Here is a 27,458-nt window from a genome sequence, read left to right as displayed (position 1 = left end):
GTTTTAACATATATTTAAAAAATTAAATGTGTCTATTCCAGATTTAATCTATAGGGTTTTTTGAAAAGTAATGATGAGAATTGTTTGTTTCTAGGATTCAAAGTTATGAAAATTATATTTAAAAAATCATTTTTTGAATTAGGTTTAATAAAGTGTAGACATTAACATTAAAAAATTATCGGCATGAACAAAAAATATTTTTTTTTCAGAGAACATATTGCAGTATTTCCAAATCCGTCAAAACATAATGCATTGTAAAAGTGTATAAAATTGTTTCACAGTGAAGCTCAATCCTATTATTAAATCTATGTTTTATGTTCTAACTAACTAACAATAATTTCTTATCACTAAAACGTCCAGGCATAATCATTGTCTCCATGCGGCGTCTGTTGCTGCTGCAGTTGCTCTGGTTGCAGTGAAGGCATCACTTGGTGCTGCAATTGCTCCATTCCCTGCACTTGTTGGAAGTCTAGCTGCGGTGGCTGCTGGTAGTCGAGATTCGTGGGCTCGTTGGAAGAATCCACCATGTAGATCTGCGACTGCGATGCTGCCTGTCCCATCTGCTGGTGCTGCAGGGCGTAATCCCCGTCGTCGAAGACCTCCTTCTTGATGCGCACTCGGGAACCATCGTCTTCCTCGTCACTCTCCGAAATATCCAGATCATCATCAATGCCCATTCCGTTGTTCATGGTATTGACAGGCATTTCCGGCGCCATTTGCATGGCCATTGAATCGTCCATTCCTAAGGCTGCACCGGAAGCGGCACTTGTGCTGGCTTCGGCGGGATGGTACGGCCCATTATCATCCTGCTCGTGGGAGAGGAAGTTGGTGAAGGCACCCTGCAAGCTGCTGGGCTCGCCGAGGCTCTGGCGCGGCTTGTGCATGGCCAGGAAATCTGAGGGATCGTAGTTGGGGTCCACGTCCATGGATTCATCTGAAATGTTTTGAAAACTCTCATTAGGAAAAGCGTACTCAAAGTCCTAATCATATATGGGATTATAGGAGTGGGGACATGGACATCGAGGGCACAACACAAACACGAAGTAAGGATAATAAAGACCTTGCTGCTGTTGAGCATAGTAGCCGCCCACGCCACTCAACTGCACCATTGCTTCGGCCACCTGCTGGCTGTCATCCTCGCCGATCGGCTCCTCTGCTTAGGTGATTTGGGTAAAATCAGAAACAGAAAAAATCCAAACACAGTCAGCGAATTAAAGTGGTTTCTAGATTAGTATTACTCCTCAAAGCGCGTGGCAAGAACCGTATTAAACATAAAAAATTGGAAATTTTATAATGGAATTTAATTGAGAATAAACGATAAAGACTATCTAATACCCACCGCCAAACTTTCAGCTGGGAAAATTAATTGTTCTCAAATGATTTGGCAATTTAGAATTCAAAGATCAAACCAAATTATCGTATGCGGTTCTCTTCTAAGAATGAAAATAACTAAGTAAGCCTTAGTATGAATGTACCCACCTGCCATCTGATGAGCATCTATGTCGATCTCTGTCTTGATGTTCTTGGGGTCAAACATGCCATCCATGGCATCGACAGGCGCATTGATACGTTCGCCCTGATCCAAAATGCTGGCCGCATTGTTCTCGTCTTCGGAGACCTCCTGGAAGTCCTCCTCCTCGTCGTCGTCCTCGTCGTCTGTGGAGCATTGGAGGTCTAACGGAAACCAAATAATTTTAATAACATATCTTTAATTTTGATCGGAGACAAGTGCATAACCAAATACTGAAAAAAATCAAATCATGTTTAAAATGTACGAAAACGTAGAATTAAATTATAATCTACAATCATGCAAAATGTTAGCTACTAAGCTAATGATCTACGAATAGTGCTAGTTAGTAATTAAAGCTCGAATATCCAAATCGAAAATGTGGTGCGTGTAAAAAGCTGTGGAACCGGTCAGTAAATTTGGGTTTGGTTTTGTTGTGTTGTGTTCAAAAACAAGATGCAAGTGAGTAGTTGTGAGGTGGCTCGCAGGCTTAGTTTCAATTAGTCGGCGATTAGAGGCTTACCTTCATCCAGGAAGTAAGCTTGCGTGTGACTCATGTTTGAGGCAAGGCTGTCCTTCCTCGGACGCCCCCGACCACGCTTAACCGGATTCTGGGATTTGACTAGAAAAAGGTAAAAGTTTTTGCAATTCGTTGGTGGCAACAGTGAAATGTTTGCGGTATTGGCCCTAATAGATACATCTTGTTACATTTTCGAATATGTATGTGAAAAAGATTTCCCTTTTTAGTTATTAAACAGCAGTTCACTGGCCCTAATAAATCCAAATGTTTATAATAAAAAGACCTGACAAAGTTGACCAATTTAACATTTAAAGTTAACAATTCGAACAAACCCAAAGACAATTCGCAAATATTTAAACGCAATTGAAATTACGCCAGATATGGGTAAAATCTAGATAGTATATATGGGTCCAAATATGCATATATTACGCACTCATCTTTATGATGTGCAATACAAATTCTAAGTATGCAAAAATAGGGCATTTTACAATTCCATAAGCTTACTAGACATATATTCATATGCATGCATGGCGATCATGTCCAATACCTCAATATCTACATGAATGTCTATACAATGAATCTGATTCCATCCATTCAGAAAATCAGTGTTACTACGCTTAAATTAAAGTAAGTCTGGGATTAGTATAAGCATAAGGATCCTTTCGGATCCGTGTCAACCATAACCGAACGTTCTGAATTCGAAATGTAAAAGAGAGAATGATCAATACCAATAGTTCTTTAGAGGTCCACGAAAGAGTAAATGTAGAAATGGGTATGTATGAGGTTCTAGTAAAGTGCCACAGATCCTTGACCGATCGATAAGGCGAAATAATAAATTAGTAACTGAAGCCCAAGCCCACTTACCCTCCTCAATGGGGTCGCGCTGCTTGCGGGGCCTACCCCGTCCGCGCTTCACCTCACCAGGACCTGGAGGAGCTGGTTTTCGCACCGCCGGCGCCGTGTGCGACGAACCGGCCTCGGCGCCCATGCTGCGATGGATGGAGTTCGATGAGGAGGCATGTCCCGCATGACCCTCGACGTCGATGTAGTCATCTGCAGGCGAACTGGCCCTACTGCCACGGTCAAAGTTGTAGTCATCATTGCCCCAGGCTTCATCAAACTCCGGTGCATTCTCTCTAGCACGCTCCTGCGTCTTAGCTATGTTATTTTCCAACTGGCCGCAGTGCTCCGAAAACTAGTTTAAAGCAATATCATTGTAAGAACAACGGTGTATATGCAGAACAAAAGAGACCTACCTCAATTAACTGGGTTTGGGCATAATCCAGTATCTTCTTTGAGAACTTGGTGTAGCGGGTGTCACTGCCGTTGTACTGCTCACAGTTGGTGGCGATCAACTCGATATCAGCCAGATACTCGGCACGACTGTGATAGCGATGAGCTGTTTTTGAAAGCGTTGATTAGTATTCACGAGCGATTGGCATTTGTTCCCAAAAAAGGATATCTAAAAGCTTACCTTCAATATTTTTGCCGATTGTTTCGAGGTCCATGGGTCGCTTGATAACCGTGTAGTAGTCCTTAACCTGTTTCTTGTTGACAGGCTTAAGGAAAGGCCAGCTCTCTGGTAATTGTTTAATCTGCGAGTGCAGCTTGTCAAAGATAAAGGAGAGCGCAACTTGGTCATCGTCGTCCAGAAGCGGGTTAATTGCCTTCTCGAGGCGCATCAGTTTGTCTTCGCGCTCTGCGAGCAACTCAAAGCAACTGCTGAACATGCGTTGGGCTGCCAAGGTGTATGCACTCTGCGGTCCATTGTAGATCAGCGAGTTGTCCACAATCTGCTTGAGATCCTCGAGGAACATCTCGCGACTCGTGTAGCGCCTTTGGCGGATATACTCCCTCATCGTTTGCAGATCCATCGGCTTGGTCACCACGCGGTAGTAGTCGGGCACCTTTTTCGCGCTTACCGGGAACAGGAATGGCGATACATCCGGCATAGATCGCAGCTCATTGTGGATAATCTCCAGGATAGAGGACAGTACCACAACGGGGTCTGTGCGCCTGCGATTGGCCGTTTTATTGTGTCGCTGCAGATAGTCACAATGAAGATCACCGCCCACTCTGCGTTTCTTCTTGCCCATCGCATCTCGGGGAACCTTCAAGGTAAAACCAGAGCTAGATGCGCTGCGGCGCTTGCCATCATCACCACCATGACGCTTGAGAATCTTACTGCTGAGCGTTACTTTAGTGCCATCGACATTCACCAGATCATCGTCATCCATTGTCATCTCCTTTTCGCTCTGCTCATCAAAATCGTCAGCCAGAGATGGATTTGACTGGGACAGACTGCTTTGCATGCCAGAATACAAGGGACAGGCTTTGTTTGTGCGCATGTGACCAACCTGTCCACAGGCGCCGCACTTCAGCTTTAGGTCTGGCTTAAGTTTGAACTTCTTGCGCGAAGGACTGACCTCCTTGTAGCCGCTATCCCGCTCCTTGTGCGAATGACCGCCCGAGCTCTTAGGATCTCCTAGGGAAGTGGGCATGCCACCTGGCTGCAGCTTCTGGTTCTGAGCTAGCTGAGCCAGGCGTTCGCGCTCCTGGTTGCGCTTGATGCGACGTAGCTGCTCCTGAATGCGTCTCTTTTCGCGCTTCATCTCCTCCTTCTGCTGCTCATCTAGCGTTGCGAACTGCTTGATGAACTGCTCGTCCTTAGTGGTGCGAATCTTGATGTAGGCGTCGATAACTGGTTGCCGCCGCACAGTCTCCACGCGAGTATATTCCTTGCCGTCGTTGCCTCTGAAGGTACGCGTAATGCGAAGGATTCTGCCCTGGTTGTTAGTTGCCAGCATTTGCTGTCCGGGATCCTCCTTTCCTTTGGCTCCCTTGGCTCCGCCACTACCACTTGGTCCGCCGTGTTCTTCGTCAAGCTGGCGAAGCAACTCCTGACGCTCCAGCTCTTCACGTTCCCTTGACAATTGCGTCGAGGTTTTCTTGTTTGACAGCATGTTCTCAAGATTCTTGCCAAGTTCTTCGAGATCAGATTCCTCGGAGGCCGAGGACTCTGCCTCATCAGTGGACAGCACCTCAGAGCTGGCCAGCACTCTGTTTTGCAGATCGAATATGCGCTGGCACTCTTCCTTATAACGCTCCTGATGCTCTGCAATGGAGAACCGGTTGCCACGAGAGAACTTATCCATTCCCTCTTCACCGGCCTTGGCCTTTTCCGTGGACAGGGTGCGCACCACGTCAATGACCTCCCAGCGGGAAAGCTTTTTGATCTCCTCCTCGGGCACCTTGAACTGCCGCAACAGCTCTTTTGCACGTTGGAGTGGCAGCCGACGCAGATCTGCATCTGTTCCTGTGACCGACCGTTTTGGCTGCGACTCTTGCTCCTCCTTTGTTTGCTGTGAGAGTGATTGGAAGAAAAAATATTTAAATAAGTTGGTTTTATATTTTTATGTAAAATATATTACCGTGGGCTTGTTTGGCACTCGAACATATGAAAATCCCTCTCCACATCCCGTTGGATCGGCTGGACCACTCAACTGGAGTAAGCACTTTCCCCGCATGGCTTGGATATATGCGCGAGTCGTGTTCCAAGGAGCCACCTTTACTTCGTCGTCAAGCTTCAGTTGCGCCTCCTCGTCGTCATCTTCCTGAGGTGCGAACAAAAACTTCTCCCCATACCCAGCATCCTAAAACAAGAAAAAATAAAATATAGAGCTCAGCAAAACAAGTAAGATTAAACAAGACTTCGCCATGTTTCCAAACACATACCTTTAAGCGTTGTTCCGCCGCGATCATGCTAAAGTACGCGCAACACTGCTCAGGTGACACCATGGCTCGGATCTCCTCCTCGGAGGGAAGGCGAAACTCCGGCTTTATAACCCACCAATTGGAGTCCATGCCTGTTCGCTTGAAGTCGGCGCACTGCTTCAGACGCTTGCGGATGCTGCTCTCAGAATGAGCGGGAAAAGCCTGTTTTATATCGTCCATTCGAATGCGGCGCGGGTTGTCGCGACTTTTCCAGAACAGGCGGTAAATAAACACCTGACCAAACAAACAAATTGTTAGCAAGTGAAAGCCAGATAAGATCTCTGGACTTACCTGCAGAAAGTCACGGGTGAAGTTGTTGGCCCTTTTGGAATTCGGACCGGGTACCTCGTACAGCGGACACTCCTGACCCACTGTGTATATTGAATTCACCGACCGAATCCAGTAATTGTTACGCGTGCGAATGACGAGAAAATCGTTGTGAGCCATCTTATGTGGATAAATAGGCGCTCGGTACATGTTGTTCTCAATCGCCTGGATGCACTGGCCAGGATGCAGGATGCCCAGGAAGGGACTGGTGTGCGCAAAGGCCACTTCTCCATAAACAAAATCTTGCGGCCCACTGTCCTTCTCAGCCTTACGCTTGTAGTAGTTCTTTATCTTGGAGCACATGCCCACCTGGTTTATCAGGGGCGGATGCTCTTCGCAGAATTCAGCTAGCACGATGTCTCCGTCCCTTCCGCTTAAATCCTCTGGGTTGCGCATAAAGAAGACGTCTCCGCCACCGGAGGCAATGCGCTCCACTTCGCGCTGCTTCGCCTTCTTTGCGATGGTCTTCAGCAGTGGGAAGACAGGATGAGAGATAGACTGGGCCATTGGCCCGTGGGAGTACTTCTTTAGGGGGGGACGATGGAAGGAGCGGAGCTTCATCGGGCCCATGTGCGTAGGCACAAACGGAGCTCGCAGCTCTACCACCGGAGTCGAGTGCTGAATGAGATTACCGCCCACCTTAAGTCGTAGGGTGGGTTCAGTCTTCGGTGTGTAGTACCTGCAAGGGAATCAAAATCTGCATTCTGCATTCATTAATATATTAAGAAACTTACGTGTCATTGGATATGTTGAAGGGGTCACGGTCAGGACTTTTGGGTGGCGGCGGTGGTGTGTCCTCCGCAAGCACGTTAATCACACCCGCTTTGCCAAGTAGGATCTTAGACTTCTTCACGTGAGGATGCGGTATCTTGATCTTAGGTGGAGGACCCGTGCTCTTATTGATTTTAGAGGGATCAATGTCATCGGGAATACCCAAAATGATGTTTTCGTCGTTGGGATCCAAAGTGAGTACCTTCGGCTTGGGCACCTTGCTCACTTGTTGGGCATCCCAGATTACCTCATCCTCCCACTTGTAGTATATTAGCTCCTCATTTTCCACTGGAAAAAGGCTATACCAGGTGTCATCAGGTGCCTCCGCAGGCTTTGCTTGAGCACTAAAATCAATTGAAATATTAGTGTAAAATACTTATGAATTCAACTTTCAAATAATTACTTTTGCTGGGCCTTTTTGCTTGATGCTCCCGAACCCTGCTTGGAGCTTCCACTGCTGTTTCCCACGGGCATAGACGGTTTGCCCGGCTGGCTAAAGGCGCCTGCCGTTCTCGATCCGCTCGATGGCAACCATCCGGCTGCATTTGTCTTTGAGTTAAGCTTTTGTAGCACCTTGGCCTTGATGTCGTTACCGTCCCAGACCACGTCGTCTTCCCAGTGCAGCTGGGAGACCATGAGAAAGGCATCATCCGCAATGCTTGGATCCTCGACATCATCTTCTGGACTCTTTACACGCCGTTCATCCTTGATCTGCGGCTGAGACGAGGTGCTTGCTGCCTTTGTCTTGAAGCCGTAGTTGAAACCCTCTCCGGAGTCGGGCACCTCTAGCATATCATACCAAATCTGTGCAGGCCCAAACCGCCAGTCAGCCACCTTTGGCTTATGATCGCTGTTCTCGCCGTTGTCCGGTCCTTCTGGACGCACATCCTCGCTGTTGAAGTCGCCCAGCAATTTGTCCTCGTCGTCGGACATGCATTCCGCTGGCGTTGGCTCTGCAGCATAGTGCAGACTGAAGCCTCGCTTGCGTGGCTCCTCAGTATCGCTGGCAGAGTCCGAACCACCAGTGTTTGTCGTCTGAAAGGGTTTACGAGAAGTTTCCTGGTGATCCTGTCCCGTTTAAAAGTACTCTGATATTCTACCTTCTGATCCCTGGATTGATTTCGCTTGCGGCGGCGATTGCGCACGTGTCGCCAGATTTGGGGCAAACTCGTAGGTTTACCTGGTCCGAAGAGACGGGAGAAGCGTAGCACCTTTTGGGGACGAAAGTCCGGAAAGAGCTCACGCACATCCACATTCTGGTACTTGGACGGCAGTATGTCTGCCAGTGGTGTATCCAGCTTCCGATCCGCATCTTAAAGAAATGAACATTGACAAAGAATTCTATTATGTTTTCAAATAATTTTTACCCTTTAAATTAGTAGATTTGGAATCGTCACTGGGACTAGATGCATCATTTGACTTGGCCGGTTCCTCAGTGCCGCTGCCAGAGCCGGAGCGCATTGGTGCACTTGGTGGAGGCATTAGTTCCTTGTCGTCCTTAGCTGCAACAAAATGTGAGTTATTCCCTCTGTATAGCAATAGGTCTGAACCCAAACTGAGCGGTGCAAAATTAGTCGTATGTCACTTTGACAGGAAATGCATAGACCTTTTAAAATTTTAGCAATATCCTCTCCTCCCAGTGTGAACTGATTAAATTGTACATTACGGTGTTACTTACTCAACTTGGCCTCTACTTTGGAAGCTGGAATGGCGTCTTCTAAGTCATCATAGGTGGTTGTTTCCGCGGGCGGAGTGCGTGGGCAGTCCTCGGATAACTCAGTGATGTCAGAGTAGTCTATGGCATCGTCCTGAGCCTTTACAGCGCCATCCTCCCTTTCCTCACTTTTAACGCCCGCTTTGAGCGCATCAAAGGCACTCATTCCTCCGCTGGCACTGGCGGCTGGCTTCTCCTCCTCCTCGTCATCCGACAGAGGCTCGGCCTCCTTGCGGTCGATAACCTCGAGCAGCATAGAATCCAGACCCAATCTGAAAGTTATCCATATGCAATGTGAAATGCAATTAAAAGTGTCTCATATCTTGTGATTTAAGATATACTTGAATGATGCCGTGTTTACATATGTATGTACATACATGTGATGCCACTTGCACTGAAAAAGATGACTGCATATGTGTTACTCACTTGGAAAGGGATCCAATGTTTTCCCGGAGCTCCGCATCGAAACCGGTGCCCCCGCGCCCCTCTCCGTCATCGTCTTGCAGCAGTCTGCCCTCGGAGTCGATGTTGCCGAAAAGAATGCCGGTCAAGTCCAATCCATTGCCGATCGATCCCTCGTCGTCGCTGTTGTCGGATTCCATCTCCATTTCCACGGGCTTACAATGTTTACGCGGCTAAAGTATATTTTCTTCGACGGAGCGTAATTGCATTTTTCACACGCGTAAGTGTGACCGTCGATGGACAAGGCAAAGATACCTCATGGCCGCAGGGACAAGGGTTGGGAGCTTGGGAATGCCAATTGAGTTTTGTACCGAAGGTTGCTGTCCAAATAGAATTGCTCTGTAATATTTATAATTGGCAATTTTGTACCATGGATGGCCATAAGTGGATTTTTATTACAAAATATACATTCCTTTTTTATTCGTACTTTTCATTTATATTATAAAATAATTCTGAAAAGCGCTTATCTAAGCCTCCACACACTTAACACGATCACTTGTGGTTGGATCACATTCTATCAAAATGTAACTTTATTCATCCAAAAATATTTTATTCAACGCTCCTTGGTGAAAAAATTGCTATATTTCTCTATTTTTTCAGATTTTCCAGAAAACGGTAGCAAACTATCATAATTACTGCAGATATCAAAAACTTAAAATCGGGTTTGAGTTTTGATTGCATACTAAAGTAGGCAGAGTTTACAAATTTAGTCATCTTCAAGAATCCGATTTTGAAACTTGTAGATAAAATGAATCTACGGGTTTTCAATAGGTTTTGGTTATAAAATGTATTTCCGATATCCACAAATCGGAAGCCATCCACAAATTCTTAAACTCTAAAGAATCCTATTAATTCAATGAAATTGAATCAGCAATGAAATTGCATTCATTGACTCAGTTGTACGAAATCCTGGAAAGCAACTGGAGTTTTTGCTAATATTTTTCCGTGTCCGACTTCATTGTACCTGAAATTGGGCTAGCTTATTTGCTCAAAAAATTACCTTACCTTTTCCAAGATTTCTGTTCCCAGATATGGACAAACAACTTAGGCAATTATATTTACCAAAATCACAGCGAGATCACAGCCAGATCGACTCGTCAAGTGATTCTGCACTCTTCGAGTAACGGGTGTTTATCAGCGGCAGCAACATCGCCTTATCATCAGAGGTAAATACAGAGGGAACCAGGCGTAGGGATTGATAAGCTAGTTTGATTACTCCAAGCTCAACGAGCTAATAATTTTCGAAATGTAGTATTTTTTGCACAAGTGTGACAAGTGGACAGGCATCTGGGAAATATGGCTACGGAAACCGTAATTTTAGCTTACTCCGGTGGCCTGGACACTAGTTGCATCCTCAAGTGGTTGCTGGACAAGCAGTATGAGGTCATTTGCGTCCTGGCCGATGTAGGCCAGAAGGAAGATTTCACCGCCGCCGAGAAGAAGGCCCTTAAGATTGGCGCAAAAAAGGTGTGACAACCAGAAGTGTGACATACATATGTCGAACGAAATTTGAATTCGAATTCTTATAATATGTTTCGTCCTATCGACTCAGGTTATCGTGGCCGATGTCAAGCAGTCCTTCGTGGAGGACTATATCTGGCCGGCCGTACAAATGGGTCTGGTGTACGAGGAGCGCTATCTGCTGGGCACTTCTCTGGCCAGGCCCTGCATCAGTGTAGCCCTGATAGAGGTCGCCCGCGAGTATGGAGCCAAGTACCTGGCCCACGGAGCCACCGGAAAGGGAAACGACCAGGTGCGCTTCGAGTTGTGCGCCTACGCCCTCAAACCGGATCTAAAGGTACGTCCAAAGTTTTTAGAGGTATCCGTACTAATTGATTGGTAAGACCCCTCACGGTCAGATTGCCTCTCTTATCAGCACCTTATCGCACGCCAAGTCAACAATACAGTCGTGCTTACCCAAGTTGTCTGACTCTAGCTACGTTTACATATATGAGTGTAATCTATAAACAAATCTATGTTACAAGAAGTGCCGTGAAGTTCACGGCGCCGATAGAGAAGGTTCCGGTTTAAGAACCGGTTCGTCGACATGTTGATTGAATGTTCCTTTTCAAGACACGGCTTTAAGCCGTTTTGTTTGCTACTTCGAAATCGCAAAGCTTATACTATTTTTTAGTTTTTCTTAATTTTAAATAAAGAAGTCAAGAGCTTTTTGGATCGCCATGGTTTCTGTTGCTCAGCCGGAAGAATATGTCATCACAATGAAGTGAACATCAAAATCGATTTATATGAAATAGTCATAAAGCCCCATTTCAAGCTACAAATGTTTTTTTACTTCAAGTACACTTATAGAAACTTAATATACAAATTTAAAGATTTGACTGTGCTATAAACGAGAAATCGACTTTTTTCAGATAATCGCTCCCTGGAGGGATGTAAAATTCTGCTGCCAGTTTCAAGGTCGACAGGACCTCATTGCCTATGCCCAGCAACACGGCATCGAGGTGAGCGCCAAGCCAGCCACTCCCTGGAGCACCGATGCCAACATCCTGCACATCAGCTACGAGTCCGGAATACTCGAAGATCCCAACACAGTAGCTCCGGAAAATCTCTACCAGATGACAGTCGATCCCATGACTAGGGCTCCGTGTAATCCGATTCGCTTGGTCATTCAATTCGATCGGGGACTGCCCAGCAGTGTGGAGGATTTGGCCGGCAGACGAGTCTACACCAAACCCCTGGAGATGCTAGATTTCCTCAATAGGCTTGGCGGATTCTATGGCATTGGGCGGATTGACATCGTGGAAAATCGCTTTGTGGGACTGAAGTCACGGGGGGTGTACGAGACGCCTGGAGGCACCATCCTCTTTGCTGCTCACCAGGACCTCGAGGTGTTTGCTTTGGACCGCGAAGTACTCCGCACCAAGCAGGTTCTGCGGGATCGCATGGCCGACTACGTGTACAATGGCTTCTGGTTCAGTCCCGAGGCAATTTATGCCCGTAAATGCATCGAGTTGGCCGAGCAGCGGGTCTCCGGAAAGGTCACCGTGGAACTGGCTCCTGGCTATTGCCGTGCCGTCGCCCGGAAGGCGTCGAATAATGTGGGAGCTCTTTACAACGAACAGCTCGTATCTATGGACGTCCACGGTGGCTATGTGCCTCAGGATGCCGGTGGATTTATCGCCATCAATGCGGTCCGAATCAGGGAACATGTCCGAGCGTTCGGTGCCTACGAAGTGCCAACGAAGAAAAACTGAACGAAAAAGCTAGAATAAATTAAAATTTCATATTGTGTTACTTAAAAGCATTAACAATACATAAACATTTATAATGACCAAACCGAGGCGATTGAATACACATTGCTTTATTCCAGCTTACTAAAATTTGACTTACACAAATAATTTTCATTTAAGAGGACTATGACTACCTAGTTCCAGTTAGCGGACATCAATTTTGCCAATTAGTAGACACCAAGAAAAGAATGGACAACAATAAGACACATCGATTATCCGGACGACTGGCACAGTCTCTGGAACAATACGATTAGGAACAACATTTTTGCCGCATATGCAAATCCTACTCTTTTCGTTTGTTTTGTTTCTTTTTTTTCTTTAGTTTTCTCTTCCTGGGAGGAACATTGTCCTTGTACAATCCTTTCACATTTCCAGGTGGAGTGTATCTGACCACGAAAACCCCTTGCAGAGAACTAAGGAACGGTGATCATTTCCGACCGAATAAGAAAATAGGAACTTACTTTATGTTTGCGTCGCCATAGCCCAAGGAAACGGACGACCTCCAAATCATGGCAGTGAAATCTTTAGCCTTGGGGTCTAAGATATCCAATTTCCTTCCTCTATACCAGTTTTTGACACATCTCGACAGTGCTCCCCTCTTTACTTCAAATTTGCAGATGCTTTCTGTATAATCCTTGTTAGTGGGATCCGAATAGTTAAGAGTCGCCGACTTGGACAGTTTCTGGTGGTTGAACCTCTTAGGCAAGTAGGGTTAGAGGAGCTGGCTTTAATCATACCCAAGCATAACTTTGGCATTCGTTACTGAGTACGTTGTCCAATTTCAATTTTGGGACGCCATGGCGATTTCTTCTCTTGTTTATTTCCCTTAGAACAATTCCGGCATTGTCATAGTTTATGGCAAAGTTCCGATCGAACTGAAATGGATGTTGGATCGTAAGATGTTACAGGCACGTCAATCTTGTCAAGTACCTCGCTTATTGCTACCAAAAACATAATCACTAGAATCCTTATTAAACGCATAGTTTTGAGAAGAGGCTCTTCGGGAGTCTCACTACGAAAATTTTGGCATCTAGTATTTTAACATTGTGGCGTTGTTCTGAAAGGTTTCTGTATGCTCGATTGTACACTCAGAGAAAAAACCGTTCTCAATTGATTTGAGAATTTAGATCTCAAAATCTAGCCAAGATTGAATCATGCTCAGCAAACTCAGATCGATACTGCTTCCGTCTGAAATTGTCAATATTGAGAGCGTATTCTTTTCGAAATCAAGAAGGTTTCATCTCATGAGAATGATGATGCACAACCGATCTCGGTTTTTTTGTCGTTCTCAATTTTTGTGAGTGTACAAGTTTGAACTAGAATAAGTTGCACTACTTCTTTCACTCAATCTGTGCACCTCAGTAATGCCCAATCAAATTCGAATCAAGTGCAGTCTAGCTGAATAAAATATTTTACTTTGTATGTACATGCACTTCAGATTGGCAAGTACGAGTAGTTGTGTAATTTCTATTGCAATTGTTTAATAAATCTGCTGCTCAAGTGCGGCGGCGGGACACTTGCAAAGGCAGTCGAATACACAATTAATGAAATACTATCATATAAATAAATATACATACATCATTCCCAATATTTGCCAGAGCTGAGACAAAAGCAAACAGAGGAGCCAACACATCTGCTCCAGCATGGATTTCCCAATTGCATTAATCTTGTTTCCGGAGTGGCCCAGGTCCGGCGAAAGACGAGCAAAACAAAGGATGCTTCTTGTGAGTACACAATCGCACATACATAAATGCAAAAACTAATATTATTACAACAAATAAATAGAGGAAAGTCCGACAGCAGCAGAAACACCGGATTGGGTTGTATTTCAGGCTTCTTGGATATTTATACGAGTATGTCCGTCTGCATCTGTGCCTCCGTGTGTAGGCAAACATTGTCCTTCTATTGACATGAATTGATGAGCGGGCAAGACATTTCCCAGCCCAGGGATTCACAGGGCTAACGACGGAGAATCAAGCGATGACAACTTTCGACAGATCCAGAAGCTCCCGAAGGACATCGAGCACCAATATTTGACTTGGTCTCGTTGGCACAACTACTTTGGGATAAGGACATATAAACTGCGGAAATATAAAAGCGGAGAGTTCTGATTAGCGCATGAGGTTGAAAAATAATATTTTTCTAATTATTAATTTAGGTGCTTAAATAATGGTTGCATCAAGCTTGCAAGATAGTGTATCTATTCCTGATGAGCACAAGACCGATTGCTCTTTTTGCTTGAAAACCGGAGTGCCGAATTCAACGGAACTGTGCCCCAAAACGCCGTTGTCTGGTGGTCAATCGCTGGAGCTTGGCAACAAATTCGGGCCTCGAAACCGCGCCTGTGAACCAACTTAACTGAAATCGAACTGTACTCGGGCCTCGTGCAGGCCATCCATCCATATCCATCCATCGGTGCATCCAGGAATCTATCCATCCATCAGTGGCAGATACAATGTTGCTTTTGTGGGCTGCGCTGCCTTCTGGTGGCATACGATCAGAATCAGACAACGTTGACGCTTCAACTTTGTGCTAAACTGGGCGAACGGCAAAAAGGGCTTTGCCCAAATGTGGGCGAATGCAACGCCATAAATGCTGAAAAAGTTAAGCTCTCGGTTTTTGCGGGATTATTTGCGAGCGTTCAAAGGATGTCGTTAGTCCTTTGCGATTCGCAGGCGCAACTTTTGCGAAACCCTGCTTTCTCTCTGGTTTTTGCGGCCCCTGTGTATATATATATGTGTGTGTGTCGCCTTTATTGCCGTGCTGCTTATTGAAGTTGATAAATTGAATCAAAGGTTAACTTTGTGAAAAGTGTGAAGTATGATTAACAACACAGCGGAAAGCGGCTTAAAGCGCGCATTTAAATGGCTGCTGATTTTCGCCACTTACACGATGATATCCCTCCTAGCTGGGCAAATTGATTAGTCGAACTGTAAACAGAACTCAAAAGACCAGCACCAAATTCCCCAGATACGAAACAGAATGATAAAATAGAAGTCCCTGTAATTGCAAAGAGAAACACGCTCCGTCTCATTCTCTGGACCTGTCTCAAAGCTGTCGGAGCTGGCAACAACAGCAAGAAATTTATGGCCAACTTTAACTGGAAGCAGGAGCTAGGAGACGAGGTATCCTGGCACGCCCAATACACTTCAGCAAACATAAATTTATTTATGAGCATGTGTCCTCCTACTGCCCCCATCCCCATCCTTCTGGGATGAATTTTAATTGCTCCTCATTGTTTTGATAGCACCCCATACAGCTGCTCCCCCCGCTCACCATGGAATGACAGAACTATAGGGATTAGAAAAGTCCTGACCTATGGCTGCGTTTCCAGGACACTTGAGTTTGTAGTTCATTCTGGAATTTGTAACAAAAAAAAAAATGGATATGAAACTATAGAAAAGGCTAGTTTTTAAGCCTGGTCTTCAACACTTACTTGATTGTAATGCACTTGGTGTTTTTATGGTTCATGCTTTTTAGTTCATTATTCTTGGCCAATGGTTCGCCGATTTGTATTTTATTTGTCCCTGCTGTGAAGATCCTCCTCCTGCCTCATTGTATTCAAGATTCGTCTTGGTGTCCTCTTTGCAATCCAAGCGAAAGTCCTGACCTCTTTCGAGCGCTTTGATTTTAATTATCACGCAGTTGCACTCACCCAGCTGTGCCGTCGCTGTCTCTGTCTCCATGACCTCTGGCTTCTGACTCACGACATCCGACATCGTACTTCCGATTTCCGGCACCCTGCTCCGGACCTTTCGTTCTGCTCCTTCGCGGCGCCAAAACTATGGGCAAAAGGAATTTTAATATTGAAATTTGTTTGCGCGGGCTTTGTTGTAGTTGCTGGCCCTGCCGTTGGATGCATTCTCATTTTGTAATTAAGTGCAGACAGAAGTTGAAATCAGGTCACTCATACGCCCCATTGGCCGACGGTGTGACGCGGCGTTGTCCGTGAGAAAACTTAATTTTTCAAATGAATGAATTTTCGCGTCCCAGCAGCGGAGGCGCAATGGCTTTTCAAATTATTACACTTGGCAGCAGAGGAGAGGAGCTCCTCTGTTTGTCTTTTTCATTTCCAAGTCGACGGCAGCAGCTGCAGATAATGTTGAAGGGCCAAGATCTGGGGACGAGCGAAACTAATTAATTTCTGAACATCCCAGGTGGACCTAGGAATTCATACATTTTTTGCGCTGCCGCGGGATGATATTGTTTTCCAGCTCCCTTTCACGTAAATATGCAAATCGCAGAGCGAAACTTTTTCTGTGCAATTGAAATTGAGTTTTAAAGTTTCGAAATCCATTTTAATGCATTTCGCTCCACTCTTTTCCGCGCATGCAGCTCGCAAAGGAAAAGCGGGTAAAAGCCGGGAGCACAAGGTAACTACAAAATTCCAGATACAATTTTACAACAGAATGTTGCCCTGCCAACGCGGCACGTGGAACGTGGCCAGATTATGCTGTATTATCACCTGTAAATCCTTATTGGCAATCAAAACTTTGCCAACAGCGCTGGTCCTGACCAGCTCCAACCTCCCACCCCCCCATTCCACCCATCGCCAGCTTTCTCTATTTTTCGTTAGTATTTGTATTTGCTACTTTCAATGGATTCTGTGAAATCTGCGAAATCTGTGCATGCAGGCAAACTTTTAATTTTATTGGAAAACTTGTTGAGTTTTTTCGGCACGGCATATTTTTATGTCCTTAACGAAAAAATGGGTGAGGGTCTTCGGAATCATAAACGTTGTGCTATCAGTTTTCCAATCATTGAAACATTTTTATTTGCGTAATTAATCAAGTTTCCAAGTGCATCTGTAGCAAGTGCAATTAATTTCTTTTTGCCTTCACGCAGATAATTGCCTTAAAAATTACTTCATTCCGTACTATCCCAAACTATTAATAGAGTTCTGGCAACTTATTACTTAAATCTGAAGGACCATTCATCCGCTATGCCAAAAATATTTTCGTAAAAAACCCATGCAATCAAAATCAAAATAAGAGTCCTTGCTCAAAAACGACCCAGATATTTTTTTCACACAGCCTAAGCCAAGCTTCAAAAGTTCGAATCCGCCCGAATCCGGCTGCTCTGCAATTGATGTCCCAAAGCAATTACCAGCGCATTGTGCCGCTGACAGTGTGGATTTGAGAGGCGGTTAAATGCCGCTCCGGATTATTTTGGCAAGGCCTCAGCCGAAAATCGCGGAACTGTTTTGAAGGCTGACAAGCCCCAGTTCGATGTGTGGAAAATTGCACCTTGGCCCACACCTTCGCCTACCAGCTAATCACGCGGGCGGTGGCAAGGATGCAGGACGAGGATGACAGGATGACAACCGCATCACACGGCACCGCAGCATATTTCCGTCACCGATTGCCTGCCGATTGCATCGACGGCTTGCCAGTCGCCTGGATGCATTGCCATTAAACTGCAAATCCGCAGTCGAGCAATTCTCGCATGTAATGCTGATGTCGACATTTTACTGCTTCTGCTGCCATCGATGCTGCAACTGGCATTGCTGCTGCTACTGCTACTGCTGCTGCTGCTGATGATGCGGGCTCGTGTTTTGCCACAACAGCGCGCCACTGCCAGTGCAGCGACACCTTCTGTGGCAACAAGGAAGCCGGCGCAGACATTTCACCCCTTGCCAGGCCATTTGCGTCCCCATTTTTGCGCCCTCATCCCCTGAAAACTGCAGCTCTTAAGCATGGCTGCTGTTGTTGTTGTTGCTGTTGCTGCCACTGCTGCTGCGATCGGCAGCTGCTGCTGTTGTGGATTTTTGCATCGCCCTGCCAAGGGGAGCTAAGGACACAGGGCGCAGGATGAGGGGCAACTGCGGAAACTGCAGCAGCAACAGCCATAAAATCCTTTGCAATCAGTTGCATGCAACAAACACTTTGGTTCATGTTCCCACAGCGTCTCCTCCGTCTTTTGTGCAGTGGGCAAAATTACACATTGAGTTTGCAAAATTCATTGCAACATATTTACATCAAATAAATGTGTGCAAATATTCAATAAATAATTGGACATTTAACGTTTGTGAAAGCACTTAAAAGAGTACTTAATAGTACCTTAAAAATGGGCCTACACACGAAATGCATTTTTTGTTTATATAATTGCATTAACATATATTATTACTGACATCCCGACTATACAGTTGTAGCTTCCATATTTTAATAATTTTTTCTCGGGCTAAACTTTTATTTACAGTGCATCTAAGGCACGGCTTACAGGGGCTTCAGCACTGCGAGGGAATCGAACCCGGAATCAACACACAAGCTTGGACCCCAGAAGAGGCCACATTTACGTTTGTCTATTTGGGATTTCTTATCGTTGTTGCTGTGGGAGACACAAACACATACGCAGAAATACAAAACAATTTCCTAATGCTAAGAATTGGCTTTTGTGCAATTTACAGTTCTCGGGTACTTAAAAATAATTTGAAATCTGAAGTGTTGCTGCTTTTCCGATAACTCCCAAATGCGAAATGAATGTCCGCACATTAGACGATGGGAAATTTAAAGCTATTACCATGTTGAAATGGTACAAACTTGCTTTTGTAATTGTTTAATCACACCTTAATCACACTTTAAAGTCTGATTTGCTATTAAAAGTGAGGTGAAGATTCAAAGGAATTGGCAGTGAATCCTCGAATATTTATTATCTTTCCTAATTAACCTATTAGGAATCCGTATAGCGTAAATAAGCAAATGAATCGTTTGAACCATTGTTTGACATATCACCTACAATGCTGTACATAATTAATCGGTTCACACATTCCAAACTAACAAATATTATATACAATTCCTGTTAGACACAAATGTTGCTAGAAAATCAAAGACAACAGTGTAGTCTAATAAAATTCATTGAAATCCATTTGGATTTCAGCCATTTAAAGTCCGGATTTTCGCCTGACCCACGGATACTATTGAAAGTTGAGCCGAGCTGCCATTGAAGAGATTAAATTCACATTCCATTTCATTCCCTACGTGGATTTGCCTGCGTAACGCAGTTGAAAACTAAACTCCGGGCTAACAACTGTCGGGTGTCCTGATGTCCTGGTGTCCCAGTGTCCTGGCGACGTGTGTAGCTGTCGCACGAAACTATCGAACGGAAAACAGAAAGCCATCAGCCTGATTTGTACCCCAAATGGAATGGTGTGTACGACAAACATTCGGATATGGTATAAAAATCCGCTCGACATCAAAAAACTAGTGAGACACCAAAGCGGGCAAACTTTTTGAATATTTAGCAGAAATGTCAGCGCACAAGAGCGAAGTGGAACAACTGACCGAATCTGAATTTGGATCACAAAAAATGAATGCTGTGCATTGTGGGGCACTGAAAGTGCCGCAGGGCACATGGTTGCATTTTATCCCTGCTGGGGTCTGCGGGAGAATGGGGAAATATTTTTGGCACTGTCACAACATCCGGCGTGCCACATGCACTTCACCATCGCCTGCCAACTGAAGTCGGTTAGTGGCCTCAGCTCTTGGAGTTTCCCCGGAGAAAGGTGGGTACTCCCCGCAGTGACTGGAAAGCATACTTTAAGATTCCACAATTGGGAGAGCGCTGGTGAAATGAATTGTTTGCGGGCAATTATTATTTGAGAAGCATTTTAATGATTCCAGCCACTTAGGGGCGTAATTAGAGCATCTTTGGCAGCAAGCGCCGCACAACGAAGAAGCGCTCCGATTCAGTTGCAGTGGCAATTATAATTTCAATTTTACGATTTTTCAAGTACGAGTTTTCCGCAGCCAAAGTCGGTCTGCAGCTTTTCCGGCACTCTTCCTTTCAGCTCCCCCCGCTCTCCCAATTGTCTGGCTTTTGTTTATGCCAGTTGTGTGCTCCGAAGTGCTTAGTCTTAATTCCGGGCCAAAGACAAAGAAAACGAAACAGTGTGCAGCTGGCTGGGGTGGAAATCGTAGTAACAGATACACTAGTGCCTGTTGGAAAATGTGTTGCATACCTGTGCACGCACTAAATTTGTGTCCTTAAAATAAAAACTTACTGAAAATATGAAGATGTTTGCGAATAATTATAGTACGGATATGTTAAATGTTAAAGTGACTATAAAATTCAAGGAAAAATCTTTGGTGGCACAATTGGAACAACCACTGTACATGTGCAGCTCCAAGTCCAATTCAGTGCAGCACAGTCGCTTGTGGAAGTTGGTCATACTTAATTGGAGCTTGTGTTGCTCCAAATGAGTTTTTCCCCACCAGTGCCACGTGAGAGATTATGGGGAATATTGGAGCAACACACAATTCAGCACAACAATGGAGCCGCACTCTCCTCGGGGTTCACCGCTCTATCATTAGCACAAAGACCAGGATAATCAAACGACTTCACGTGCCTGAAATGGAATCCGTTTCCGATTTCCTTGCTCGCCCAAAAACCGATTTGATTTGATTTCTCCGTGCCGCCGTGTCAAACGTGTTGGGATCCCTCGTCATCGCCACCGCTCCGAAAAACCCATTGGAAAACATTTACATTTGCACCGACTCGTGCTCGTTAACAAAGGATACATATGTATCTCTTAGATATTTGGCTTTTGTGCTCCGTGCGCGCAATGTGCTCGGAGTTTTTCTTATTCCCCGATGCTTGACTGGATTTAAATGCCGAATTGTTAATGCAGCACACAGCAGCCCGAGCGCAAGGACATGTGCTCACCTGTATCTGTATCTGTAGCCGTGGCTGTATCTCCCGAGTGCGAGGATGTAATCACTTGTACTTAATATGCAGATGATGACAATGTGACAATCAAACCGATTCCAGGTCGCCTGGCATTATGCATTATGCGAATCGAATTATTATTATCATTGTTATCGTTATCGTAAAAGCAAAGCCAGAATGCGCATTTTCCTCTTCCTTCGAGGGCAGATTCGCAGATTCGCCCGGGGCATAAACGCATTAGAGCCTGCCTTGTCCGCACTTTGAATTCTAAAAAGGCAATTTGTTTGCATTATGATTCCTATCTTTCTGTTCGAATGGTTTGTTTTCATTTCGCATTTCTAGTGAAAATAAGATATTGGCGAATTCAGATGTTTTAGTCGAGAGAGAAGGTCTAAGTAGAGGTGTAACTTTAGCATCGCTAATATACCGAACATATTACGTAAAACCCATAACGATTTCATTTCATCCACTCACCTGAACTCCGTTAATCGGTTGAATAAGGAGTGTAGTGTCTGTAATTTTGCCGCTCAAAAAAACACAAATTGGTGCCTTAATAGCTGCGGTTAATCATATTTGTAACCGGCGGAGCGTCGGAGGCCAATCTCATGGTAAAAAGTTGACCCCTTTTTGGTTCCACCCACGCTCTCATTGCGGTCATTTCATTTGGAAAATGCACATTTTCATCTGGCATGTGTTAATGCACTGGGCGGCGGACGGAATGCAGCTGAGTTTGCGGTATAACTTCATAAAAATGCCAACCGGTTGCACTGCAAGATTTACTGCAGTCGGCAAAAAGTGCGGAGGAAAGCAAACCGTTGCCAGTCAAAAGTTTGGCTGCGATAAATGGACTGACGAACGCGAAAGGATAACAGCAGGATATATCGTTCAGGAATACAAATGTGGGTAGCATGTTTGTTTTTGCCCAATTTGTTGCTGCCCTTTTGCGTTTTTGCTCTGTGGCATTGTTTTTTGGTGGGGGAGCACACTCGAGCCACAAAAGCGAAGGAAAAAAGGAGCAGGGATCGTTGGCCCTCGCAATTTTAACTGAAATGCAACAGGAGGCCGCGTGTTAATGCTGAAAAAGGACAACAAGCCAAGGACCCTTTTGCAGCAAAGTGGCGAAGTCGTGACGAACTCTGAACTCCAGTGAAAAAAGGAAAAAAAACGGAGAAGCAGTGGGGCAGCTCCCAGCTGGATGTCGCGGTCACTTTTCATGCTTTCTACTGAGCCTTTTCAGATCCCTTTTTCATTAACCCGGACCGGGCTCGTGCTGAATTTTCTGGGGCGGGCCAGCAACAAATGTCTGGGGTAAAAGTCACGCGCTGAATTTAATGCCCAGCCAATGCCCCGAAAACGAGGCGTGTCAATGACTCTGGGTCCCCAAATTGTTGTGCCAGGCAATCCGATTTCTGGCATTTCTCTGATTGCCCCACACACAACATGATGGCCAACTTTCAGTTCTGCGCTCTCGATTTCGAGGTTACCCATACGCCCCGTTGCACGCACAGCAATTGATAGATGGATAGAAATCTGTGGCAGGCCCAATGTCAGAGGAAGGCAACCGCAGCATAGAACTTGTAGTGTCTCGTCTTGGAAATGTTCTTAAACAATTCGCCCAACTGTCGGAGAACTGCCACAAAATTCCAGCTGACAGGATTGGTTTCTGCGGAGAACAAGGCATTTGGATATCACATCCGTTATGTAGTTTCTACTTTATGTTTGGTAAATTCTTTTTTCTGTTTAATTATTCTGATTCTACCAACTTGCGCTTGGATTTTCGTATATAAAATAGGTTTAATTCTAACAGCAATTAAAACCGAAAGTGTATGTCTGTTTTAGAACACAATTTTAGTCCGACAGTTTTCGAAAACCAAATTTGTTAATTTTTTTCTATAGGTTCCCTTTAACAAACTTACGTTTGAAATTCATTCTCTTTCATCTCCCGCATCCATATAATTTTTGGGGAACTTAATTAGAATTTAGCTGTGTCTGTGAGCATTTCTTGTTTTGCCTCCGGAGCCCGCATATGTTGCGCAAATTTAATTGCTCTACAAAGCCGCAAAATAGACAAACAAAAGTTGCCGCACCGCCCACACACAATCGAAAAGCATTTGGAAGGAGTTGAACATGAACACAAGACACAGATTTCGGGACAAAAAACACAACAGTGGAGACCGCAGTGGCAGTCGCAGTCTGCGGAGGCAATTTCAACTTTTCCCAGTATGTACTTAATGGAAAATGACTTTATTGTAAGCCGGCTTGCAGGCCTCTAAGCGCCAATTTTCAACACTTGCGTTATTTTATGAAAGCTTTCCTCAGCAGGCTGAGAATGTATACAATTATGCAAAATACGAAGAATTTTCCACAAGGAACAGCCTCCTTTCTTTCTTTTAATATTCACATTCTGGCGGAAACATAGACTCAATGTTGTGGCAGTACGCCACCAGTGATCTGTCCTTGTCATCCGGGAATATTTTACCCAAGAACTCGAGCAGTCCAGGCTGATTCTGTACAATTTCGGCGTACTCTTCAAACGATATCACCCCGTCCTTGTCGGTGTCGAATTTTCCGAATACGAACTCGCACATGTCCTGCACGGAAAAGTGTGCTGAAAAGCAAGCATAATGGTCAGTAATCTCAGGACACTCACCGCTCGCAGTTCGTTGACCTCGTCGTCGTCATCGCCAGTGAAGAATTGTTCAATGGCCACGCCGACCACCTCGCGATTCAGAACCACAGCACCACCGCTTGTATAAACCTGTAGTTCATGGGAAAATTTAATAAATAAGTAGCTACGACTTCGGAGTAACTACCTCAAATGCGAACTTCATTCGCTCCTGCAGACTTCCGTTGAAGAACACACAGAACAGCCGCATCCAGGCTTCTGGAGAGACTGATCGGCCGTCCTGCGTGATGTTCATCGAAATGCGGTCGATGATGGTCACGTCGAAGATCCCAAAGCTGACGAGGAATAGATTGTACAGCTGGCTGGTGGACATCATGCGGGATCTGTTGTTCAGGGCGTACTTGTAGAACACGATCAGCAGGCTGACCACTTCGCTGGTGGAAAACTCCGTGGAGGCAGCGAAGCTCTTGATCAGAGTACTGTACATGGTGAGGAACTTGTTGTTGGCCATGTCGTCCAGGGTAAGGTCGATGCGGTTCATTGTGTTTTTTAATGGCAATGGTAAACAAGTAATTATTATTTAAAATATTTTTTAAGAGAGTACTGTGTAATGTTGCGTGTGTTTCGGGTGTGTGATGAAAATGCCTAACTTATGAGGCTCTGGCCTGCTTAAAAGGGTGAGGGTTATGCAAGACAAATTGCAAATAGATTGGGTAAGTCGCAGCCGCAGCCCAAGGAATCGCAGGGAATGTAACGAGCGCAATTTAAAAGCGATAAAACAACGCCGCGACATAAAACATACATCAGCCACGCTACATGGACTACATCTGTCCCCCATTTCGAATAAATATTTGAAACAAACCCGCCTGATGAAACACACAAAGGCTGAGGCAAAAGCTGAAAGCTGTGCGCATGAGAAACGCGAATATAATAATCCAAACAAAAGCGCCGAGATGGGTGTAAAGCCTTCCATGTGGAAATTCGGCGGAAATGGCTGTGTAGCCATTTTGTTTGGGGTAACAAATGTTCGGAATCTCCTTCCCTTTGTTGTGTAATTGTATGCCCCCTTCGGAACATACACACACTCACACGTGCCACGCCCACCGAAATACCAAAAAAATGAGGAGGCGGCTGAGCCGCTCGACACGGCATAATAACAATAAAATAAGTGGGGATGAGGAAGGAGGAAGGAGGAAGGAGAGAGGGCGGCAAGGATTCACGCTCCTTAATGTCTCCACAGTTGACATCGCCAAGTGTTGGCGGATTTACAGCCGAGTTGGGCTGGATTTTGGTATGGACTTTTGATTGATATATTTTTTGTACGGTGTTTGGAAGAGACTTACGGCATAAATTTGTTAAGCAAGACAAATGGCGCGGAAACGAAATTGGAAACATTTTAATTCTCATAAAACGCTTAAAGAGGACAACCATTTAAATTTTCAAATTAAAGAAAAGCAGGCGAAGGAAACATATGCCAACTGCACTAGACATATCAATTCAATCATTATAACACCTCGATCGATCATCGAACAATATCATATATCCAGTCGTAAATCAAAGTAAAGAGTAAATCACCGTGAGCTTACGTGAACCATGGAAAACCTAGACTCCACTGTCGATAGCACCGAGAACAGCAAGTTCTCGGCCCTGTACGGCGGATTGATCAAGGAGATCGCTGCAACCTCGAAAATGTCCACATTGGACATCACCTGTTTGCTTTGCGTTTACTACAAGTTCGTCAGGTTCAACGGACCTGCAGCCAAGCAGATGAAGAAGAATCAGTTCTACCAGATCTACTTGGTGCTCTTCAACGTGGCCAATGTTCAGGTGATTGAACGCTCCCTACTGGCCATCACCAAGGATACCAAGTACGTGAGTCCCCGTGCCTGGGTTGATCTCTTTGAGCTGTATACCACAGAGGATCTGGAGCGCCGTATGAAGTTTGCCTTCGAAGTGAGTAATGGATTGTTTAAGCACTTTTAGAATGCTAATAGGGTTTTTTTTTTAGGTTTATGACACCAAGAACACCGGAGTTATCGATCGCGAGCAGGTGGGCGTGGCATGCGAGAAATTCTTCCACGAAGGCGACGACGAGGATGAACTAATTGAGCTCAGAGCTGTAAGCTTACTTTTCAATTTGGAATAACTTAATACAATTTACTCACTCACAGGACATGACTGAATTTATTATGAAGAAGTTTGATGTGGACAAGGATGGAGTCATTTCGTTTGAGGACTACTCCTCGGTTGTTTCCCAACAGCCCGTTTTGGTTGAGTTCTTGGGCTGGCTATTTCCATCGAACGAAGAAAGGGATCTCATGGCCCATGTTATCAACATGGACTCCATGCTCAATTATTGTAACCCGGACGCAAAATAGGCTTGTCATTTGATTAAGCTTGATCACAATAAATGAGGACCAAATGGATGCCGCAAAAGTAGTTGCTCAAAATTTTTGTATGATTACAAATTCATAATTTTTATAAGCATGATATATCAAATTTCCACCAACACATTTAAAATAAAGCAAATGTTTCGCGTGAGTTGTCTTAAAAGGACTTGCGATTGGTTCTTTTTTAACTTGGTGTATATATAAGGCGATAGAGTGGGCGACTCTATTTGAACTAGCCAACCTACGGATGCATCATTAGCTCTCCAAAATCTCTATGTTCATATTCTGCAAGGGTTTCTGATCAAGTGGATATTTACACATTAGGGGATACTGTATGAGTAAAGAAGAACTATAAGGACGCGCGATGAGCCGCGTTGGATACTTATATTATTCCAATAGCCAAAAGCCCAAAAAAAAGCGAAGCAGGAAGCCTTTGATTTTGTACTTGAAAGCTATATTAAGCATTGTTATTCAAAATCCATCTGCCAACCACAACATAACACAAAATACAAAAAAAATTAAAAAAGAAAACACACAAAAATAAATAGTTTCAAAAAAAGCAAAAGTAACAAAAAAAAAAAAACAACCATTACAAATAAATAAAAAACAAAAAAAAAATAATTTAGCTATGGAAAACCTAGACGCCACCATAGATAGCATGGAGAACAGTCGGTTTGCAGCGCTCTACGGGAGTTTGATCAAGGAGTTAACCCTAACTTCGGAGTTGTCCCAGACGGACATCACCTGTTTGCTCGTCGTTTATTACAAGTTCTCAAAGGCCAACGGACCGCAGTGCAAGCAGATGACGAAGAAGCAGTTCTATCAGATCTTCTTGGTGCTCTTCAACGTGGCCAGTGTCCAGGTGATCGAACGCACTCTGCTCGCCATCACAAAGGATACGAAGTATGTCAGTCCCAGGGCCTGGATTCACCTCTTCCATCTCTACACAACCAATGACATTCATGTGCGAATGCGATTTGCCTTCGAGGTCAGTCCTGGTATCCTTAAGTAAATTTGTATCGAAAATACTTTGAGACGTTTTCCCACAGGTCTATGATACCAAAGGCACTGGCGTTATTGATCGCGAGCAAGTTGGCACGGCTTGCGAAAAATTTTTTTACGGCGAAGACGAAGATGAACTTAACGAACTTAAGGCGGTAAGTAAACATAATTACTCTTCACTTGAAGTGGTAATTAAAACAGCTGGATGGATATTACTAATTAACAATCTGATACTTTAGGACATGACCGAGTTCCTCATGAAGAAGTTTGATCTGGACAAGGACGGAGTCATTTCCTACGAGGACTATTCTACTGTCGTGGAACAGCAGCCAATTTTAGTGGAGTTCTTAGGTTGGTTATTTCCATCAAAGGAGGACAAAAATCTTATGGCCCATTGTATTAACCTGCAACTTAAAATGAATTAAAGATGATATTGGTGGTCTGGAAAAA

At 44.7% G+C, this 27,458-nt stretch overlaps 6 protein-coding genes across 10 annotated transcripts; 3 read left to right on the top strand and 3 right to left on the bottom strand.

Moving 5' to 3' along the window:
• Positions 1 to 27: 27 nt before the first annotated feature.
• Positions 28 to 9,302, bottom strand: LOC6614139 (transcription initiation factor TFIID subunit 1). Of its 4 annotated transcripts, XM_002038556.2 has the most exons (16): positions 9,040 to 9,302; positions 8,578 to 8,885; positions 8,267 to 8,401; positions 8,000 to 8,211; positions 7,303 to 7,934; positions 6,863 to 7,243; positions 6,093 to 6,807; positions 5,763 to 6,035; positions 5,459 to 5,680; positions 3,502 to 5,389; positions 3,284 to 3,426; positions 2,892 to 3,222; positions 2,031 to 2,129; positions 1,480 to 1,674; positions 1,061 to 1,153; positions 28 to 934 (listed from the first exon to the last, which is right to left on the bottom strand). In XM_002038556.2, exons 1-16 carry the CDS (start codon positions 9,219 to 9,221, stop codon positions 348 to 350), a joined length of 6,396 nt encoding a protein of 2,131 aa, XP_002038592.1. In that variant the 5' UTR covers positions 9,222 to 9,302; the 3' UTR covers positions 28 to 347. The 4 variants fall into 4 exon arrangements, with proteins under 4 accessions (XP_002038592.1, XP_032579119.1, XP_032579120.1 ...); XM_032723228.1 differs by lacking the exon at positions 1,061 to 1,153; XM_032723229.1 differs by lacking the exon at positions 2,031 to 2,129.
• A 1,028-nt stretch (positions 9,303 to 10,330) lies between these two features.
• LOC6614138 (argininosuccinate synthase) lies at positions 10,331 to 12,376 on the top strand. The gene is made up of 3 exons (XM_032722310.1): positions 10,331 to 10,542; positions 10,628 to 10,873; positions 11,448 to 12,376. The coding sequence occupies exons 1-3, from the start codon at positions 10,372 to 10,374 to the stop codon at positions 12,288 to 12,290; spliced, it is 1,260 nt and encodes a 419-aa protein (XP_032578201.1). The 5' UTR covers positions 10,331 to 10,371; the 3' UTR covers positions 12,291 to 12,376.
• Positions 12,358 to 13,444, bottom strand: LOC6614137 (Golgi-associated plant pathogenesis-related protein 1). Its single transcript, XM_002038554.2, has 5 exons — positions 13,257 to 13,444; positions 13,064 to 13,201; positions 12,788 to 13,008; positions 12,614 to 12,739; positions 12,358 to 12,562 (listed from the first exon to the last, which is right to left on the bottom strand). The coding sequence occupies exons 1-5, from the start codon at positions 13,305 to 13,307 to the stop codon at positions 12,481 to 12,483; spliced, it is 618 nt and encodes a 205-aa protein (XP_002038590.1). The 5' UTR covers positions 13,308 to 13,444; the 3' UTR covers positions 12,358 to 12,480.
• Positions 13,445 to 23,348: 9,904 nt separating this feature from the next.
• LOC6614135 (EF-hand calcium-binding domain-containing protein 1) lies at positions 23,349 to 24,273 on the bottom strand. 2 transcript variants are annotated; one of them, XM_002038552.2, is made up of 3 exons: positions 23,804 to 24,273; positions 23,641 to 23,748; positions 23,349 to 23,581 (listed from the first exon to the last, which is right to left on the bottom strand). In XM_002038552.2, the coding sequence occupies exons 1-3, from the start codon at positions 24,155 to 24,157 to the stop codon at positions 23,381 to 23,383; spliced, it is 663 nt and encodes a 220-aa protein (XP_002038588.1). In that variant the 5' UTR covers positions 24,158 to 24,273; the 3' UTR covers positions 23,349 to 23,380. The 2 variants fall into 2 exon arrangements, with proteins under 2 accessions (XP_002038588.1, XP_032577654.1); XM_032721763.1 differs by having other exon boundaries at positions 23,448 to 23,598.
• Positions 24,274 to 25,097: 824 nt separating this feature from the next.
• Positions 25,098 to 26,172, top strand: LOC6614134. The gene is made up of 3 exons (XM_002038551.2): positions 25,098 to 25,569; positions 25,625 to 25,735; positions 25,788 to 26,172. The coding sequence occupies exons 1-3, from the start codon at positions 25,210 to 25,212 to the stop codon at positions 25,992 to 25,994; spliced, it is 678 nt and encodes a 225-aa protein (XP_002038587.1). The 5' UTR covers positions 25,098 to 25,209; the 3' UTR covers positions 25,995 to 26,172.
• A 371-nt stretch (positions 26,173 to 26,543) lies between these two features.
• On the top strand, positions 26,544 to 27,458 carry LOC6614133 (guanylyl cyclase-activating protein 1). Its single transcript, XM_002038550.2, has 3 exons — positions 26,544 to 26,994; positions 27,056 to 27,163; positions 27,248 to 27,458. The coding sequence occupies exons 1-3, from the start codon at positions 26,635 to 26,637 to the stop codon at positions 27,431 to 27,433; spliced, it is 654 nt and encodes a 217-aa protein (XP_002038586.1). The 5' UTR covers positions 26,544 to 26,634; the 3' UTR covers positions 27,434 to 27,458.

Source organism: Drosophila sechellia, chromosome 3R (assembly GCF_004382195.2).
Source record: "Drosophila sechellia strain sech25 chromosome 3R, ASM438219v1, whole genome shotgun sequence".
In the NCBI taxonomy this organism is placed as follows: Eukaryota; Metazoa; Arthropoda; class Insecta; order Diptera; family Drosophilidae; genus Drosophila; species Drosophila sechellia.
This window is presented reverse-complemented; position numbering and strand designations above follow the sequence as displayed.

Coding starts and splice junctions, on each gene's coding strand:
- LOC6614139 (XM_002038556.2), bottom strand. CDS start 9,221: ATGGAGATGGAATCCGACAACAGCGACGACGAGGGATCGATCGGCAAT. Junction 8,886..9,039: donor AACATTGGATCCCTTTCCAA/GTGAGTAACACA, acceptor GATAACTTTCAG/ATTGGGTCTGGATTCTATGC. Junction 8,402..8,577: donor CAAAGTAGAGGCCAAGTTGA/GTAAGTAACACC, acceptor ATTTTGTTGCAG/CTAAGGACGACAAGGAACTA.
- LOC6614138 (XM_032722310.1), top strand. CDS start 10,372: ATGGCTACGGAAACCGTAATTTTAGCTTACTCCGGTGGCCTGGACACT. Junction 10,543..10,627: donor TTAAGATTGGCGCAAAAAAG/GTGTGACAACCA, acceptor CTATCGACTCAG/GTTATCGTGGCCGATGTCAA. Junction 10,874..11,447: donor CCCTCAAACCGGATCTAAAG/GTACGTCCAAAG, acceptor GACTTTTTTCAG/ATAATCGCTCCCTGGAGGGA.
- LOC6614137 (XM_002038554.2), bottom strand. CDS start 13,307: ATGCGTTTAATAAGGATTCTAGTGATTATGTTTTTGGTAGCAATAAGC. Junction 13,009..13,063: donor AATGCCAAAGTTATGCTTGG/GTATGATTAAAG, acceptor TTCAACCACCAG/AAACTGTCCAAGTCGGCGAC. Junction 12,740..12,787: donor TATGGCGACGCAAACATAAA/GTAAGTTCCTAT, acceptor ACCGTTCCTTAG/TTCTCTGCAAGGGGTTTTCG.
- LOC6614135 (XM_002038552.2), bottom strand. CDS start 24,157: ATGAACCGCATCGACCTTACCCTGGACGACATGGCCAACAACAAGTTC. Junction 23,749..23,803: donor GAATGAAGTTCGCATTTGAG/GTAGTTACTCCG, acceptor CATGAACTACAG/GTTTATACAAGCGGTGGTGC. Junction 23,582..23,640: donor AGGTCAACGAACTGCGAGCG/GTGAGTGTCCTG, acceptor TTTTCCGTGCAG/GACATGTGCGAGTTCGTATT.
- LOC6614134 (XM_002038551.2), top strand. CDS start 25,210: ATGGAAAACCTAGACTCCACTGTCGATAGCACCGAGAACAGCAAGTTC. Junction 25,570..25,624: donor GTATGAAGTTTGCCTTCGAA/GTGAGTAATGGA, acceptor TTTTTTTTTTAG/GTTTATGACACCAAGAACAC. Junction 25,736..25,787: donor AACTAATTGAGCTCAGAGCT/GTAAGCTTACTT, acceptor ACTCACTCACAG/GACATGACTGAATTTATTAT.
- LOC6614133 (XM_002038550.2), top strand. CDS start 26,635: ATGGAAAACCTAGACGCCACCATAGATAGCATGGAGAACAGTCGGTTT. Junction 26,995..27,055: donor GAATGCGATTTGCCTTCGAG/GTCAGTCCTGGT, acceptor GTTTTCCCACAG/GTCTATGATACCAAAGGCAC. Junction 27,164..27,247: donor AACTTAACGAACTTAAGGCG/GTAAGTAAACAT, acceptor CTGATACTTTAG/GACATGACCGAGTTCCTCAT.